The sequence below is a fragment of the Macaca thibetana genome, chromosome 5 (genome assembly GCF_024542745.1).
Source record: "Macaca thibetana thibetana isolate TM-01 chromosome 5, ASM2454274v1, whole genome shotgun sequence".
NCBI classification, from domain to species: Eukaryota; Metazoa; Chordata; class Mammalia; order Primates; family Cercopithecidae; genus Macaca; species Macaca thibetana.
Genome location: NC_065582.1, coordinates 44,118,108 through 44,138,143, shown reverse-complemented (window position 1 = coordinate 44,138,143; position 20,036 = coordinate 44,118,108). Strand labels below are relative to the sequence as shown.

Below are 20,036 nucleotides of genomic sequence, written 5' to 3'. Positions count from 1 at the left end.
GTAAAATATATGTGTGTACTTTGCTGTTTGATGTTATTTCTAAATTTTTTTTAACAAAATATGGCTTGATCCACCCTTTTGGCAGGCTGTCAGTACTTTAAGCTAGTGATCTAGTCAAGATCTAGCAACTTTCAGAAACTGCAGACCAGCCATTGTGTCAGCTATAGAGACTTCTGGCCTTTCCTGTTACTGGGTTCTTCTGTAGAATAGAAATCCTCAGAGATGCTTCTGACAAAAGGAGTTTTGTGGTCAAATAAGTTTAAGAAATGCTGCGTAATCTAGGCCACTTTGCAAGATGCACAATGCAAACAGACCTTAAAGGCTCTGAGAAGTCTTACAACAAAAAACATGTTTATCCCAAATTGTTCTAAACTTACTTACCATGAAACCCTTTTCATTAATACCTATTGACATCTCATTAGAATAATCAGCTTGTGTTCAGAGAGAAGCCTAGTCAGTGCCCGGTCACCAAAGGCTCCCATGCACCAGGTGAAATGAACACCCCCTGCCAGTTTTATTTGGTATGAGGTCACTCAGTAAGCTCCTATTTTCACGAAATCATGCTCACAACCCAGAGTCTGTTGTCACAGTGCTCTTAATTTTTTTGTCATACTTAACACACTGATGAATAAACAATACAGCTTGCCATAAATCAGTTACAAAAGGGAAGTTTTTAGTGCAGATTTTCCAACCTGGAAGTCAGACCATACAAATCAGTGTCCGTGAGAAGGAAAGTATCTGATAAAACGTCAGAACAAAGAATGATCATGAGGTCCTCTAGAATTATTATAGATTAAACACTTATGATAATAAATTCAATTAGTCTGTTCACTTATTCTCTCATTTGAAGTACAATTTATTATTTTATTTTGTTTTTATTTTATTTTTTGAGACAGAGTCTCACTCTGTCACACAGACTGGAGTGCTGTGGCACGATCTCGGCTCACTGCAACCTCCGCCTCCCGGGTTCAAGCGATTCTCCTGCCTCAACCTCCTGAGTGGCTGGGATTACAGGTGCATGCCACCACGCCCAGCTAATTTTTTGTATTTTAATAGAGACATGGTTTCACCATGTTGCCCAGGCTGGTCACAAACTCCTGAACTCAGGCAATCTGCCCACCTCGGCCTCCCAAAGTGCTAGGATTACAGGTGTGAGCCACCGCGACCAGCCAGTCCAATTTATTTTTAACAGATTTGTTCAACATCTAGTGGACTGCTGAACTAAGTCATAATTCCATCTAAACCCAAGAGTGGACATTTTCCCTTAAGTTTGGCTACTTTTGGTTTTTGAGGTTATAATTGTTGAAATGATATCATAACTGATTATGGGAAAAGTAAAATAGAGGCAGCAAAGTGATAACAAAGCACACTGATACTATAATGCATTTTTAAAAGACCTTATTTTATTCCATATTCATTTATAGACTAACACATACTTTGAGAAGAAAATTTAAAAATTTTTTTTACAAATAATCTTCACAATTTTGTCTATTTATTTTCCTGTGTCAAAACAATACATACTGCTGGCAGAGTTCTCCTCAAGCAGCCACTACCTGATAACGAATGGGTTAGAAAGATCTGGACAGCCCAGTGTTCCTTTCTCTCCTTCACTCTTTATCTTCATAGTCTTTTTTAAAAAAATAGAGATAGGGTTTTACTCTATTACCCAGGCTGGACTCAAACTCTTAGGCTCAAGTGATCCTCCCATCTCAGCCTCCTAAGTAACTGGGACTACAGGTGTGTGCCACCACCCCTGGCTTCTGTCATCTTTTTATCTAATCTGGATTTCTCCAAAAAGTCTTCAACTCCATGATAAAAAGCAGCTAAGCCTGCCAACATCTGCCTAATTCTTTTTCTAGGGCAAATGTGCTTATGTTCCAAATTTCAACATTTTAAGGAAGAAACCATAAGGAAACATACTAACAAGTATTTGCAAATCTCATTCTCAGAGAAACATACCATATAGTGTGTCAGCCTGACTTTAAAAGACTTTAAATTCAATCCCTGGAGCAGTGTCTGTCACCTGCATTCAAAGACCAGTTGCAGCAGAATCATGTAACAATATAAAAATGCAGATCCCGGGGCTTTACCTCAGACCTACAGTCTCTGAAGATAGAGCTGAGAGTTCTGCCGGTTTAATGCGCCCTATTGGTGCTGATTAAATCCTCTATCGAAATTCTTTTTTTCAGCACTTAATGATAGCTCCACTTGCAGAGTTGCTAATTGGCACTTCTGATTGGAGTGAAGCGGGGAATGTACATGGCATCTGTGTCTATAAAGAATACCGAGGGTTACTTGAATGAGCAATGGGGGTTGAGAACTACTGCACCAACAGTTAATTTTAAAAAAGAACAAACAGCCGTGCGCGGTGGCTCACACCTGTAATCCCAGCACTTTGGGAGGCCAAGGCAGGCGGATCACGAGGTCAGGAGATCGAGACCATCCTGACTAACACGGTGAAACCCCGTCTCTACTAAAAATACAAAAAATTAGCTCGGCGCGATGGCGGGCGCCTGTAGTCCCAGCTACTCGGGAGGCTGAGGCAGGTGAGTGGTGTGAACCCGGGAGGTGGAGCTTGCAGTGAGGCAAGATTGCGCCACTGCACTCCAGCCTGGGCAACAGAGCGAAACTCTGGCTCAAAAGAAAAAAAAAAAAAAAAGAACAAACGTTGAGAGAGTAATTTCATTTTGATTTGCCAATGAATTGCTTTTTAATCTTGAGAAGTGAAGATGGGCAAACATAATAATCAGATTTACAGTAATTATTAGTGAAGGATGGAGGGATTCAAGTGAATAGAAGATCAAATGCTATGACTTCTCAACGTAAAAAAGTTCACGGTGGCATTTCCATGACCTTAATTCTCTCTTTCTCTCTCTCTCTTTTTAAAGAGGAAATGTGCTTTTTAAGCATTTCAATAGCTTTTGGGGGAACAGGTGGTTTTTGGTTACGTGCATAAGTTCTTTAGTGGTGATTTCCGAGATTTTGGTGCACTCATCACCTGAGCAGTATACACTGTGCCCAATGTATCATCTTTTATCCCTCACCTGCCTCCCACCATTGCCCCAGAGTCCCCAAAGTCCATTATATAATTCTTATGTTTTTGTGTCCTCATAGGTTAGTTTCCACTTATGAGTGAGAACATATGATGTTTGGTTTTCCATTCCTTAGTTACTTCACTTAGAATAATGGCCTCCAACTCCATCCAGGTTGCAGTAAATGCCATTACTTCGTTCTTTTTTATGGCTGGGTAGTATTCCCTGGTATCTATATATACCACATTTTCTTTATCTACTCTTTGGTTAATGGCCATGTAGACTGGTTCCATATTTTTGCAATTGCAAATTGTGCTGCTATAAACATGCGTGTGCACGTGTCGTTTTCATATAATGACTTCTTTTCCTCTGGATAGATACCCAATACTGGGATTTCTGGATCAAATGGTAGTTCTACTTTTAGTTAAGGAATCTCCATACTGTTTTCTATAGTGGTTGTACTAGTTTACATTCCTACCAGCAGTATAAAAGTGTTCCTTTTTCACCACATCCATGCCACCATCTATTTTTTTTTTATTTTTAAGTTATGGCCATTCTTGCAGGAGTAAGGTGATACCTCATTTTGATTTGCATTTCTCTGATAATTAGTGATGTTGAGCATTTTTTCATATGTTTGTTGACCATTTGTATGTCTCCTTTTGAGAATTGTTTATTCATATGCTCAGTCTACTTTTTGCTGGGATTATTTGTTTTTTTTTCTTGCTGATTTGAGTTCCTTCTCGATTCTGGATAGTCCTTTGTCTAGAACAAAGGACTTTGTTGCAAACTTTGCATGGTTTGCAAATATTTTCTCCCACTCTGTGGGTTGTCTGTTTACTCTGCTGATTATATCTTTTGCTGTGCAGAAGCTTTTTAGTTTCATTAGATCCCATCTGCTTAACTTTGTTTCTGTTGCATTTGCTTTTGAGTTCTTGGTCATGAAGTCTACGCCTAAGCCAATGTCTAGAAGAGTTTTTCCTATGTTATCTTCTAGAATTGTTATGGTTTCAGGTCTTAGATTTAAGTCTTTGATCCATCTTGAGTCGATTTTTTTATAAGGTGAGAGACAAAGATCTAGTTTCATTCTTCTACATGTGGCTTGCCAATTATCCCTGCACCATTTGTTGAATAGGGTGCCCTTTCCCCACTTTATGTTTTTGTTTGCTTTGTTGAAGATCAGTTGGCTATAAGTATTTGGCTTTATTTCTGGGTTCTCTATTCTGTTCAATTGGTCTATGTGGCTATTTTTATACCAGTACCATGCTGTTTTAGTAAGTATAGCCTTGTAGTATACTTTTAAGATGGGTAATGTGATGCTTCCAGATTTGTTCATTTTGCTTAGTCTTGCTTTGGTTACACAGATTTTTTTTTATTCCATATGAATTTTAGGATTGTTTTTCTACTTCTGTGAAGAATGATGATGGCATTTTGATGGAAATTGCATTGAATTTATAGATTGTTTTTGTCAATATGGTCATTTTCACAATATTAATTCCACCCATCCATGAGCAAGGGATGTTTTTCCATTTGTTTGTGTTATATATGACGTCTTTCAACAGTGTTTTGTAGTTTTCCTTGGAGAGATCTTTTTTTTTCTTTTTTTGAGGTGGAGTCTCGTTCTGTCACCCAGGCTGGAGTGCAGTGGCGCGATCTCAGCTAACTGCAAGCTCCGCCTCCCAGGTTCACGCCATTCTCCTGCCTCAGTCTCCTGAGTAGCTGGGACTACAGGTGCCCACCACCACGCCTGGCTAATTTTTTGTACTTTTTAGTAGAGATGGGGTTTCACCGTGTTAGTCAGGATGGTCTCAATCTCGTGACCTTGTGATCTGCCTACCTTGACCTCCCAAAGTGCTGAGTTACAGGCGTGAGCCACCATGCCCATCCTCCTTGTAGAGATCTTCCGTCTCCTTTGTTAGGTGTATTCCTAAGTATTTTATTTATTTATTTATTTATTTTTGCAACTGTTATAAAAAGGGTTGAGTTCTTGATTTGATTCTCAGCTTGGTTGCTGTTGGTGTATAACAGTGCTACTGATTTGTGTACATTGATTTTGTATCCTGAAACTTTACTGAATTCATTTATTAGATCTAGAAGCTTTTTGGATAAGTCTTTAGGATTTTCTAGGTATATGATCATGTCATCGGTGAACAGCAACTGTTTGACTTCCTCTTTACTGATCTGGATGTCCTTTATTTCTTTCTCTTGTCTGATTGCTCTGGCTAGGCCTTCCAGTACTATGTTGAATAGAAGTAGTGAAAGTGGGCATCCTTTTCTTTTTCCAGTTCTCAGGAGGAATGCCTTCAACTTTTCCCCATTCAGTATAATGTTGGCTGTGGGTTTTTCATAGATGGCTTTTAATATTTTGAGGTATGTCCCTTCTTGCCAATTTTGCCTCAAGTTTTAATCCTAAAGGGATGCTGGATTTTGTCAAAAGTTTTTTCTGCGTCCATGACCTTAATTCTTAACCCTGGCTGCTCTTTAGAATCCTCCAGGATTAAGCTTTAAACAAATAGTGATGCCTGGGCCCTGCTCCACATCAACTAAATCAGAATCTCTGTGGGGGGGGCCTGGAGTCCTGCTTATTTTAACAGCTTCCAGGGTGACTAGTGTGCAGCCAGCCAGAGCACCACTACTCTGTGACATATGAGAAGCTGTTGAGTCACCTGCTATTGTTGACATTACAGGCAGTTCATGTTCTCTTCCAGACACTTGGAGGTCTTTAGGAGAAGTGAATGCTTGGCACTGTTCTTTCATCTCATTTCCACTTCTTGAACCACCATCATTAGGAATTACTGCTTTATTTGTGATAGCAGTAAAACACAAATAATTATGCCACCTGCTTTCTTGCCAGAATTATGAAGCAGCATATTTCTTAGAGCAAAATCCAGAAAGTTATATAACTTACAAATTTATTAGTTAAAATTTGCCTCCCTCGGGAGACAAGGGGGTAGCATTTGTGGAATTTTGTGATCTGTTGCTTGGCAACTATATCTAAGACAGTTAAGCTTCTGCACTCTGTGAACTGTTGAGTCACAAAGTTTGGTGAGCCCAGTCAATTGCTTCCTGCTGCTAGAAGGAAATTAATTCTTCATTATGCAGAGGACTTGACAAGTTTTCATCCAGAGCAGGCCATTCGTAGTTATGTCACACTTCTTCTACTTGACTCCACAAATTCTTCTGCCCTTTAGCCCTCTTACTTCTCAAGAGTTTGATCTGATCAGACGCAAGGCTGGAGCATCTTGGCAGGATGAAACACGATGGTCAGATTCTTCCATGACAACATACATAGGCAGTTACCGGAAAAAACAACTGGACAAGTCCACATGCAGCCCATTTTCTTTTAGAGCAGGACAGCATCAGCCTGAGTGTAAACAGTAAGATTTCTTTGTAATTTGCACCTGGATATATCACTATAAATAGACAAGAGTGCCCTTAGAAGAAAGATGTATTGTAGACCCTGAAAGACTTCATAGACTTTAACCCTCTGTATTTTCTTTTGTAAATGTCAGCAGGAAGAAGAGCTAAATGTCAGTGACCGGCTGAAATTATGATCCTATTCTCTATTTAGTATTCCTAAAATTATATATAACTGCCTACTCCTGAAAGGATATGGATATGAATATTTGACTAAATTTTGGGTATTTGGAGTTCTCTTTTCAGCAAAAAGGTGCTCCTGAGAATTTCGCTTTGTTTCTTGTTTGGTTTCTGGCTTTCAGGGGCTTAGAAGTTCCTTCAGAGCAGGAAGAAATTGACGAAATCCTTCCCTATTCCCTACCTGTGGTTATTGCATTTTCTGAGTGTTTACTGTAAGCCAGGCCCTATGATAAGCCCAAAATCAAAAAAATTAATTTCAGTTTATAAAGTGACTGCAACTATAGAAATAGCTAATCAGCACAAAGAAAGGAGATTTTTTGGGTGTCTGGTGAGGGAGGGAGTGTTGTATGTCTGAAGAGAGCTCAGTAAAACAAGTTTCCTCCAAGCTGGTTTGACAGGCAGGTGAGGTGGGGAATGGAAAAACACAGTGCATGGAGAAAGAACCATTTAGCCCCAAACACCATCAAGGAGCTGCCAGGAGCTAAGTACATTTGAGAAAGTATAAGTGGGGATGTGGAAAAATATCAGGACTTGTTATTAAATCTATCTCTCTGTATATATTAATTGGTAAATATTTTATCCAAATTCTTGGAACCTATTTGATAATCAGTTGAATTATTAACCTCAACTTCAGATGTCAGCAATAACCCACATAATACCCTGATAAATATTAGTTATATTTCCATCCAGGCCTTTCCAAATCATCAAAACAAGTGCTTAAAGTTAAAATGTCTCAGAAAGACTTCCCAATTGGGTGCCTTGCATGGTTTAGTCCAACAAACTATAATTTCTGCATTTTAAAAATATCTCTCAAGTATATTGGCACTTAATTAGCTTTGGACATCCCTTTGCTAATTCTGTGATACTTGAGGTTCCTCTTGGCCAGGTAGTGGAGTTGTCTTAGTCATTTTCTGCTTCTACAACACAATACCACAGACTGGGTAAATTATAAATGATAGAAGTTTATTTGGCTCATGGTTATTGGAGAACGAGAAGTCCAAGAACACGGTACCAGCATCTGGTGAGGATGCAATAAGATGATCATCTTATCGCAGAGGGTGAAAGGTGGAAGAGAGCACTTGCAACAGAGAGAGATACCGAAACTGAACTTCCTTTGTAACAGCCTCCTCTTGAGATAACTAACCTGCTCATGTTATTAATCTATTTGTGAAGGTTCCACACTTATGACCCAATCACCTCTTATTAGGCCCTACCTCCCAAAGCTATTGCATTGGGGATTAAGTTTCTAACATATGAACTTTTGAGTGACACACTCAAACCATAACAGGAGTCTTTAAGCACTGCTGAGGTCCTTTTTGAAAATAGTGTTTGAAAGAAAGGTGGTATCCAAACAGATCCATTTACCAGAGTAGGAAAAAAGGTACTATACTTAATAACTGAAAAAAATGCAGGAATAGGACATCTGTTGAAAATGTATAGAACATCTGTTGAAAATGTATAGAACTTTGAATTTTTTCCTATTCAGAGAGTGATCATTATGTGAATCATTCCAACCAAGGCGGCCTGTGACATTGCAAAACACAAAAGAGCATGGGCTTGTGAGGTTCACCTGTTTTTGGAACCTCAGAAATGTAAATACATTCTTTGCACAACTATTGCTTATTCTATTAGACGCTAAGAAGAAGCAAGTGTTATAAATGAAGATGAAGTACAGATTGAGCTCATTTTGAAAGTACTGATTATATTCTAAATTTGCTTTGTTTTTAATCTTTTTCATGGCTAATTTTAGTCCCAAGGACAAATGTCTTTTTAAGTTCTGAGCAAAAGCTATTTGATTAAAATTCCATAAGGCTATAGAGGGACATTCTACATCACTGTAAAATCAGAATGGTCCAAGGAGAATTATTGGGACAAAACATAAAATGACTGATCATATAAAGTGGGTTAAGTCAAGAAAGTATTAAAATATACAAAACATTATACATTATACTTTTTACTCATCATATTTATTTACCACATACAATGAATATTCATATTGTATGAGATAGAAAAAACTTGGTAAAAGTCTTGATCATTTGGTTCTGAACCAGTTTTAACTGCAGATATGTAAATTTATAAATATAATCAAAAGGATTCTGAATTTGGAGAATGGAAATTAGTGTGATACAGACCTTAAGCTATTATGAAATATTGTCATCAATCCCAGTTGTCTGCCAAGGTTAAAATAAGGGAAGGGTCACATTTTGGAATTCCTAAGACAGGAATGTGGCTCAAGTATAAAATATTAAGTCTTGATTCTTTCTGTATTCAAGACAAGGAATGAAATGGCATATAAATTGGGAAGTAAGAACTAAAACTGTCTTTGTTTGCAGATGACACTATCATCTACATAGAAAATCTGAAAGAATCAGCAAAAAAAAAAAAAAAAAAAAAAAAAAAAAATCCCGGAACTAATAAGCTATTACAGCAAGATTGCAGAATACAATGTTAATATATAAAAAATCAATTATTTTCCTATGTATGAGCAATAAACAAGTGGAATTTTAAATAAAAAACATGATACCATATATATTAGCATCTCCCAAAGTTAAACACTTAGATATAAATCTAACAGAATATGTACAAGATCTACATAAGGAAAACTAAAAAATTCCAATGAAAGAAATCTAAAAAGAACTAAATAAATGTAGAGATTTTTCCATGTCCATGGATAGGAAGACTCAGTATTATCAAGATGTCACCTCTTCCCAAATTGGTCTATAGATTAAATGCAATTCCAATAAAAATCCTAGCCGGTTAGTTTCTGAATATCAACAAACTAATTCTAAAGTTTATATGGACAGGCAAAAGACCAAGAATAACCAACACGATATTGAAGAAGAACATAGAGTTGGAGGACTGACACTACCTAACTTTAATGCTCACTATAAAGCCAAAGTAATCAAGATAGTGTAGTATCGGTGAGAGAATATATCAATGAAGCAGAATAAAGAGCCTAGAAATAGCCCCACATAAATATGGTCAACTGGTCTTTGACAAAGAAGCAAAGGCAATACAATGGAGCAAATATTGTTCTTTTCAACAAATGGTGTTGGAACAACTAGACGTCCACATGCCGGAAAATTAACTGAGACACAGACCTTATACCATTCACAAAAATTAACTCAAAATGGATCATAAACCTAAATGTAAAATGCAAAACTATAAAACTCCTAGAAGATGACAGGAGAAACCTTAAATAACTTTGGGTATGGCAATGGCAATGATATTTTAGATACAACACCAAAGGTATGATCCATCAGAGAAATAATTGATAAGCTGAATTTCATTAAAATTAAAAATATCTGTTCTGAGTAAGACAATGTCAAGAGAATGAGAAGACAAACCACAGACTGGAAGGAAATATTTGCAAAAGACACGTTTGAAATTTTTGTATTTTTAGTAGAGACGGGGTTTCACTATGTTGTCCAGGCTGGTCTTGAACTCCCAACCTCAGGTGATCCATCTGCCTCGACCTCCCGAAGTGCTGGGATTACAGGCATGAGCCACCGCGCCTGGCCATGCGTGATACAAACTTTTAATATTTAAATTAAAAGAGGAAATTAAAAAGTTAGTGCTTACCAGTAACAGTTAAAAATGATGTAAAAAATGCCACATATCAGCCTGGGCAACATAGTGAGACCTCATCTCTACAAAAATAAAAAAAATAGCCTGGTGGTGGTGACACATGCCTGTGGTTCCAGCTACTCGGGAGGCTGAGGTGGGAAGATTACTTAAGCCTGGGAGGTGGAGGCTGAAGTAAGTCATGATTGTGTCACTGCACTCCAGCCTGGGTGACAGAGTTAGACCCTGCCTCAAAAAAAAAAAAAAAAAAAAAAAAAAAAAAAAAAAGGCACCTGCAACATGGCTAAAATAGGTCACATCTCTAGGAAGAAATGTAATCAAAGATGTGCAAGATCTCCACTCAGAAAACTAGAAGACATTCGAGAAAATAGAGGCAATCTAATAGGAGATACAAACCATGTTCATTAATTGAAAGATGATTGATGTGGTTTGGCTCTGTGTCCCACCCAAATCTCATATCCAGTTGTAATTCCCACTGTCGAGGGAAGGTCTTGGTGGGAGGTAATTGGATCATGGGAGCAGTTTCCCCCATGCTGCTTTTGTGATAGTGAAAGAGTTCTCATGATATCTGATAGTTTAAAAGTGGCAGTTTCCCCTGCATGCTCTCTCTCTCCTGCCACCATGTAAGATGTGCCTTGCTTCCCCTTCGTCTTCTGCCATGATTGTAAGTTTCCTGAGGAGTCTCCAGCCATGTGGAACTGTGAGTCAATTAAACCTCTTTTGTTCATAAATTACCCAGTCTCAGGTAGTATCTTTATAGCAGTGTGAAAATGGACTAATACAAGGATATTGTAAAAATGTCAGTTCTTTCCAAATTGATTTATAGATTTTATACGGTTCCAATAGGTGTTTTTGTAGAACTTGACACAATGATTCTAAAATTCATGTGGAATTACAAAGAACCAGGAAATAGCTGAGATACTCTCAAAACAAACAAACAAAACAAACAACAACAACAACAAAAAGGGGAGGGTCTTGTTCTATCAACAACAAACTTACTATAAAGCTTTAATAGTTGAGGCAGGGTGCTTTCATGAAACAAGAATAAACAAAGACCAGTGGAGCAGCATAAAGAGCCAGAAACAGACCCATGCATATACAAATACTTGATTCATAAAAAAACAAAAAACAAACAAACAAAAAAAAAAAAACAGCAAAGCAGCAGAGAAAGGCAATGTTTTCAATTCCAAATAAATTAATTCAGATGAATTAAATATCAAAGTGTAAAAGGCAAATCAATGAAACCATTAGATGACAATATGGAGAATATCTTGACTATTTCAAGGTTGGCAAATATTTCTTAAACAAAACACAAAAAGCACTAACTGTAAGGAAAAAGTTAGATAAATTTTGAATTACCTTAAAATTAAGTGGTTCTATTCAACAAAATACAAAATTAAGGGTGTATAAAAAGGCAAGCCACAGAGAAGAATATATTTTCAACTTAGTGACTGACAAAAGGCATCTATGAGAGATATATGTACTTATATACGTATATGTGTATATATATGAATTTGTAAGAACTCTTACAAATTAATACCAAAAAAACACAACCCACTAGAAAAATAGGAAATAGACTTCAAAATTAAATCAATAAACCAAGATATCCAAATAACCAATAAACATACCAAAGGTGCTCAACTGCGTTAGCAATCATAAAACGCAAATTAAAACTACAAAGAGTTTATGCTAAACACCTTCCAGAAAAGTTAAAATTTAAAAGACCATTAATATTAAGTGTCAATATAGACCAATGGCACAGAATAAAGAACCCAGAAATTAAGCCACACACCTACAGTCAACTGATCTTTGAAAAAGTCAATAAAAATAAAAAAGGGGAAAGGACACACTATTCTATAAGTGGTGCTGGGAAAACTGGCTAACCATATGCAGAAGAAAACTGGACCCCTAGCTTTCACCATATAAAAAAATTAACTCAAGATGGATTAAAGACTTAAATATAAGACTTCAAACTATAAAATCCTAGAAGAGGCTGGGCATGGTGGCTCACGCCTGTAATCCCAACACTTTGGGAGGCCTAGGCAGGCGGATCACCTGAGGTCAGGAGTTCAAGACCAGCCTAGCTAACATGGTGAAACCCCATTTCTACTAAAAATACAAAAAAATTAGCTGGACATGGTGGCAGGTGCCTGTAATCCCAGCTACTCGGGAGGCTGAGGCAGGAGAATCACTTGAATCCGGGAGGCGGAGTTTGCAGAGAGCCAAGATCGAGCCACTGCACTCCAACCTGGGCGACAGAGCTCCGTCTCAAAAAACAACAACAACAACAACAACAAAAACAAATAATAATAATCCTAGAAGAAAACACCTAGGTAACACTCTTCTGGACATTGCCATAGGCAAAGAATTCATGACTAAGTCCTCAAAAGCAAACACAACAAAAACAAAAACTGACAATTGGGACCTAATTAAACCACAGAGCTTCTGCATAGCAAAAGAAACTATCAATTGAGTAAAGAGACAACCCACAGAATGAGAGAAAATATTTTTAATCTATGCATCCAACAAAGGACTACTATCCAGAATCCATAAAGAACTTAAATCAACAAATAAAAACCAACAAACCCATCAAAAAGTACGCAAAGGGCCAGGTGGGTAGCTGACGCCTGTAATCCCAGCACTTTGAAAGGCTGAGGCAGGAAGAGGATTGCTTGTCCCAGGAATCTGAGACCAGCCTGGGAACATAGGGAGACCTCGTCACCCCCCAACCTCCCCAAAAAAAGAATTAGCCAGGTATGGTGGCATGTGCCTATGGTCTCAGCTATTCAGGAGGCTGAGGTGGGAGTATTGGTTGAGCTTGGTAGTTCGAGGCTGCAGCGAGCTATGATCATGCCGCTGCACACCAGCCTGGGTGACAGAGTGAGACCTTGTCTCAAAAAAAAATTGCACAAAAGATATGAATAGACACTTCTCAAGAGAAGACACAACAAGTGGCCAACAAACCTGAAAAAATGCTCAGCATCACTAATCATCAGAGAAATACAAACCAAAACCACAATGAGATACCATCTCACACCAAGCAGAATGGCTGTTAATAAAAAGTCAAAAAATAACAGATGTTGATGAGGTTGGAGAGAAAAGGGAACATTTAAACACTGTTAGTGGAAATGCAAATTAGTTCAGCTCCTGTGGAAAGTAGTTGGGAGATTTCTCAAAGAACTGAATATAGAACTACCATTGACCCAGCAATCCCATTACTGGGTATATATCCCAAGGAAAGTAAATCATTTCAGCAAAAAGACACATGTGCTCGTATGTTCATTGCAGCACTATTCACCATAGCAATGACTTGGAATCAACTTAGGTGCTCATCCATGGTGGATTGGATAAAGAAAATGTGGTATGTATACACTATGGAATACTACACAGCCATGAAAAAGAATGAAATAATGCCTTTTGCAGCAACACGGATGCAGCTGGCAAGTGAATTAATGCAGAAACAGAAAATCAAACACAGCATGTTCTCACTTATAAGTGGGAGCTAAACAGTGGATACACATGGACATAAAAATGAAACAGTAGACACTGAGGGCAGAGAGGGAAAGGAGCAAGGGTTGAAAAACTACCTATTGGGTACTAAGTTCACTATTTGGGTGACAGGTTCAATATAAGCCTAAATTTCAGCATCACACAATATATTCATGTAACATACCTGCACATATACCCCTTGAGTCTTAAAAAAAAAGCCTACTAAGTGTTGATAAGGATGCCTAACAATAACATCTCTCATATACAGCTGATGGGAACATACGTTGATGACGCACTTTAGAAAAAGTTTAGTTTTACCTTCTACAGTTGATTCTATGGATATTGTAGACGTAGCAATTCTACTCCAACTGAAATGTGCTTTCACATGTACGTTGAGAGACATGTACAATAATGTTCTTAGCAGTACTTTTCATAATAGCCAAAAAAACTAAAACAAGCAAAATGCAGAATAAGTACTATTCATTGACAGAAGCGTCAGCTGTGGTGTGGTCATACAATGGAATACTGTATAGTAATGAATAAGAAAAACTATGGTTCCACTCAATAATCTCACGAACATAATGTTGGGCATTTTGAACCAGGTGACATGCTGTATAATTCTGCTTACATAAAATTAAAAAAAAAAAAAAAACCCAGCCCAAACCAAATTATAGTTTTTAGCGATAAAATATATTAAGAGAAGCAATTAAGTGGTTCCTGTAGAAGTTGGGAAATTGGCCCAATGACCACCTGTATCAGACCATCTGCCCCAAATCTACTGAACAATAATTACTGGGGATTTAGCTTAAAAATCTGCACTTTTAGATTCATACCCCCAGGTGATTCAACTGCTGCTGTTGGTTAGGAGAAGAAAGATGCAGAGTAGGCGACCAACCCCTGTCTCAGGAATGATTAGGGCTGGTTTGTGTGCTGAATACATGTATAGGAATATTTTAGGGCTCGTTAGGCTGATAACAATTCCACTCTACCCCTGCGTCACAGAGTTACAGGTTCCTGAAGCATGAGGACGCTCCTCCCTCAATCAGAGACCCCCAAAATAATTACTACCATGTGTTGAATTCTAGAAATTGATGACTTTGTTCATTCCATACAAAATAACCTGCGCTTCCCACCCAGTCCCTGCTTGCTTAGAGTGTCATATTTGGATTCAAGGAAACTGGGATACAGATGTGTTTCAAAGGATACACACTGCATCTGTGAGTCCCCAAGTTACTCCGCTGATATTAAGTTTTTGGTTTTTTCAGAAACCAACATAATTACTGTAATCTTTCTTATCCCATTCATAGCACTTATCTTATTTCGAAAACAGCTCCCTAGAGAAACACTCATAAATCCCTTTGAAATAATTATAAACTTAATGTTTGAGCTTTTCATGCGCAGAAGTTGAAAATGTTACCCTTTTATGACAAATTAGAGAACAAACAAATCACTAAAGATGATAAGAAAGTCCAACTGTAGTTTATTTAATGGGATTGTGGGATTACAGTTGGGAGCATGGAAAGAGTGGAAGAGAACAAACAAATGTTTAAAAACGAAATAAAAAGATGAATGATTTATATTCCTCTGGGTAAATACCCAGTAATGGGATCACTGGGTAGAATGGTAGTTCTGTTTTTAGCTTTTTGAGGAAATGTCATACTGTTTTCCACAATGGTTGAACTAATTTACCCTCCTACTAACAGTGTACAAGTGTTCTCTTTTCTCTGCAGCCTTGCCAGCATCTGTTATTTTTAACTTTTTAGTAATAGTCATTCTGATTGGTATAAGATGGTATCTCATTGTGGTTTTTATTTGCATTTCTCTAATGATCAGTGATAATGAGTTTTTTTTCATATGCTTTTTGGCCACATGTCTTCTTTTAAAAAGTGTCTGTTTATGTTCCTTGCCCACTTTTTAATGAGATTGTTTATTTTTTTCTTGCAAATTTGTTTAAGTCCCTTTAGATGCCGGATATTAGACCTTTGTCAGATGCATAGTCCGCAAATATTTTGTTCTCTTCTGTAGGCTGTTTACTCTGTTGATAGTTTCCTTCGCTGTGCAGAAGCTCTTAAGTTTAACCAGATCCCCTTTGTCAACTTTGGCTTTTGTTGTGATTGCTTTTGGTGTCTGCGTCATGAAATCTTTCTAGAACATAACAACACATGCATGCGAATGTTCACTGCAGCATTATTCACAATAGAAAAGACATAGAATCAAACTAAATGCCCATCAATGACAGGTTGTAAAAAGAAAATGGGGTACATATACATCATGAAATACTATGCAGTCACAATAAAGAACAAGATCATGTCTTTTGCAGAAACATGGATGGAGCTGGTGGCCATTATCCTTAGCAAACTAATGCAGGAACAGAAAACTAAATACGGCATGTTCTCATTTATAAGTGAGAGTTTAATAATGAGAACACATGGACACAAAGAAGGGAACAACGTGGCCGGGCGCAGTGGCTCACACCTGTAATCCCAGCACTTTGGGAGATTGAGGTAGGCAAATCACAAGGTGAAGAGATCGGGATCATCCTGGCCAACGTGGTGAAACCCTGTCTCTACTAAAAATACAAAAATTAGCTGGGCTTGGTGGTGCGCGCCTGTAGTCCTAGCTACTCAGGAGGCTGAGGCAAGAGAATCACTTGAACCTGGGAGATGGAGGTTGCAGTGAACCAAGATCACACCACTGCATTCCAGCGTGGTGACAGAGTGAGACTCCGTCTCAAAAAAATAATGAAACTACAGACACTGGGGTCTACCGGATGGTGGAGGGTGGGAGGAGGGAGAGGAGCGAAAAAAATTGCTATGGGGTATTAGACCTAATACCTGGGTGATGAAGTAATCTGTACAACAAACCCCCATTACACGAGTTTATCTAAATAACAAACCTTCACGTGTACCTCCAAACCTAAAATGAAAGCTTTAAAAAAAGATAAATGGAAATTCCTGTAAGTCCATAGGCTTCATGTGATTTATAAATCCATAAATTTGTAACTTGTTTCTTCTACTTGCTTTTCTTAGGATGTCATTGCCAAACAGTTCTGCCTGTCGTCTTCTCTGCTGGGCTGGTACCCAAGAGACTACAGATGTCAAAGGTAAGTGCAACATGAGAAGTTTCTGGGCCCAGCCCTTTTGCCAGGGTTGCTGTGTTTCTTTCAGGTTCTTTTTTTTCTCTGACTTCACTGAGATATGATTGACAAATAAATATTGTAAAGAAGATGTGGTATGTATACACCATGGAATACTACACAGCCATGAAAAAGAATGAAGCTGTGAGCTGTGGCTCACACCTGTAATCCCAGTACTTTGGGAGGCCGAGGTGGGTGGATCACTTGAGGTCACGAGTTCGAGACCAGCCTGGCCAACATGGTGAAACCCGTGTCTACTAAAAACAGAAAAACAATATTAGCTGCGTGTGGTGGCGCATGCCTGTAATTCCAGCTACTCAGGAGGCTGAGGCAGGAGAATCGCTTGAACCCAGAGCTTGCAGAGCTCGCAGTGAGCCGAGATGGTGCCATTGCACTCCAGCCTGGGTGACAGAGCAACACTATGTTTTAAAAAACAAAACAAAACCAACTGACCAACCAACCAAACAAAAACAGACCTACTCTCTTAGCAATTTTTTTTTTTTTTTGAGACAGGGTCTCACTCTGTTACCCAGGCTGGAGTGCAATGGTGCGATCTCGGTTCACTGCAACCTTTGCCTCCCAGGTTCAAGTGATTCTCATGCCTCAGCCTCCCAAGTAGCTGGGATTACAGGAGCCTGCCCCTATGCCTGACTAATTTTTGTATTTTTAGTAGAGATGGGATTTCACCATGTTGGCTATGCTGGTCTCAAATTCCTGACCTCGTGATCTGCCCAACTCAGCCTCCCAGAGTGCTGGGATTACAAGCATAAACCACCATGCCCGGCTCTCTTAGGAAATTTTAAGTATACATTGTAACTAACCATAGTCACCATAGTGTACATAAGGTCTCCATAAGTATTCATCTTATAACTGAAAGTTTGCACACCTTGACCAAAAATTCCCCATTTATCTTACCTTACACCTCCTGGTAACCACTGTTCTACTATGCTTCTATAACTTCGACTTTTTAGATTACACATACGAGTGAAATTATGCAGTTTTTGTCTTTCTGTGGCTGAGTAATTTCACTTGGCATAATGTCCTCCAGGTACATCCATGTTGTCACATAGACCGAGATGTCCTTCTCTTTAAGGCTGAATAATTTTCCATTGTATGTATATACCACATTTTCTTTATCCCTTCATTATCGACAGACACATAAGTTGTTTCTAGATCTTGACTCTTGTGAATAATGCTGTAATGAACACGGGAGTGCAGATAGCTCTTCAAGGTCATGATTTTATTTCCTTTGGATATGTATCAGTAGGATTGTTGGATCATACAGTAATTCTATTTTTAATTTTTTTTGAGAACCTCCCAATTAACATTTCCATCAACGGTGGATAAGTGTTTCCTTTTCACACATCTCTGACAACACTTATGTTTTAACTTTAATAGCCTTTCTAACAGGTAGAAGTGATACCTAGCTGTGGTTTTGATTTGCATTTCCCTGAATTTAGTGAGGTTGCGAACATTGTTATATACTTTTTGGCCATTTGTATGTGCTATTTGGAAAAATGTCTCTTCAAGTCATTTTCCCATTTTTAAATCAGTTTTTTTTCCTGCTATTTAGTTGTATGAGTTTGTATACCAAAAGTATCTGAGACAGGTCTCAATCAACTTAGAAAGTCTATTTTGCCAAGGTTAAGGATACATCTGTGAACAGCCTCTGGATGCCCTGACAACATATGCCCAAGGTTAGGGTAGAGCTTGCTTTTATACATGTTAGGGAGACACGAGACATCGGTCAATGCATATAAGATGTACATTGGTTCAATCCAGAAAGGCAGGACCACTCAAAGCAGGGCCTACCAGGTCAGAGGCAGATTTAAAGATTTTCTGATTAGCAATTGGTTGAAAGAGATTTTATCTAAAGACCTGGAATAGATTAGAAAGGAATGTCTGGGTTTTGATAAAGGGATCTGGAGACCAAGGTTTTATCATGCAAATGAAGCCTACAGATAGATTTCAGAGAGAATAGACTGTGTTTCTTATCAGATTTAAAGAGTCTGTTCTATCAGTCTTAAACTCTCTCTGTTGATGTTTGTGAGGCATATCTGACCCCCAGTTTCCATCAGACCCTGAACTAGTTTTTCAGGATAATATGAAATGCCCTTGGCTGAGGGGAGCGTCCACCAGTCAGTTGGGGGCGCTTAGAATTTTATTTTTGGTTTACAAGTTCATTATGTACTTTGGATATTAACTCCTTATCTGAGAGATGGTTTGCAAATATTTCCCCTTATTCTGTCAGTTTTCATTTCGTTGATAGTTTCCTTCCCTGTGCAGAAAGTTTTTGTTTAATATAGTTCCATTTGTTTATTTTTACTTTAGTAGACTTTGCTATTGATGTTATATCCAAAATTCACTACCAAGACCAATGTCAGAAAGCTTTCTCCCTGTGTTGTCTAGGAGTTTCTTGTTTTCGGGTCTTATATTTAACTCTTTAACCTATTTGAGTTGATTTTTGTGTGTAGTGTAAGATAAGAGTACAGTTTCTTTCTTTTATATGTCGATATCCGGTTTTCTCAGCCCAATTATTGATGAGACTACTGTGGGAGCCATAGGCTCTTGGCTCCCTAAAGCTTTGGTAAAAATCACTGACATGAGGCAGATTGATTAATAGGAGAAAAGGCATAAACATTTATTTAACATACATCCATGGGAGCCTTCAGAATAAAAACCCAACTTCCCAATGAGTTACAGAAACATGTATATTATCCTGAGGCCACAGTAAAGAATGCAGACTCAGAGAATGTCCAGAAACAGGTAAATCAGGCTTAATGGCAAGGCAGGTTTAGAGAGAGAGAAATGAGGAGGCTTGACTGGCAAAGGTGGCTTTTTTATGTAGATGAAGCCTCCCTCAGAGAAAATAGATGGTAAATGTTTCTTTTCAGATTTTTAAAGGTGTCAGTTCATCTGCCAGAGTTGGAGGAAAAAGTTTTAAATAAATAAATAATAAAGGTGTCAAACTCTCAACCTCTCCTGGATCTGGAGGAAGGCATAGAAAGGGGAGGGGGCATGACTTCATTAATGGAGATTCTCTACAGATGCAAATTTCCCCCACTTAGAATAGCTTCACAAGGCCACTTCTGTCTGCTGGCCAAGTAGCAGCCATTTAAAAATACGTCAAAGAAATATATTTTTGGATAAAGTATTTTAATTTCTTTCACTATTCTTTCCCTATTGTGTATTCTTGGTGC

The 20,036-nt window shown here is 38.2% G+C and overlaps 1 protein-coding gene across 2 annotated transcripts in view; it reads left to right on the top strand.

The window, feature by feature from the left end:
- The first annotated feature begins 2,587 nt into the window (after positions 1–2,587).
- The window catches only part of C5H4orf51 (chromosome 5 C4orf51 homolog), a 75,036-nt gene continuing 57,587 nt past the window's right edge, over positions 2,588–20,036 (top strand). The window contains exons 1-2 of one of the 2 annotated variants that reach the window (XM_050791791.1): positions 2,588–6,406; positions 16,730–16,803. In XM_050791791.1, coding sequence (XP_050647748.1) covers positions 6,174–6,406; positions 16,730–16,803 — 307 coding nt within the window. In that variant the 5' untranslated portion in view covers positions 2,588–6,173. The remainder of the gene's footprint in view (positions 6,407–16,729; positions 16,804–20,036) is intronic. The other variant, XM_050791790.1, reaches the window with a different exon arrangement.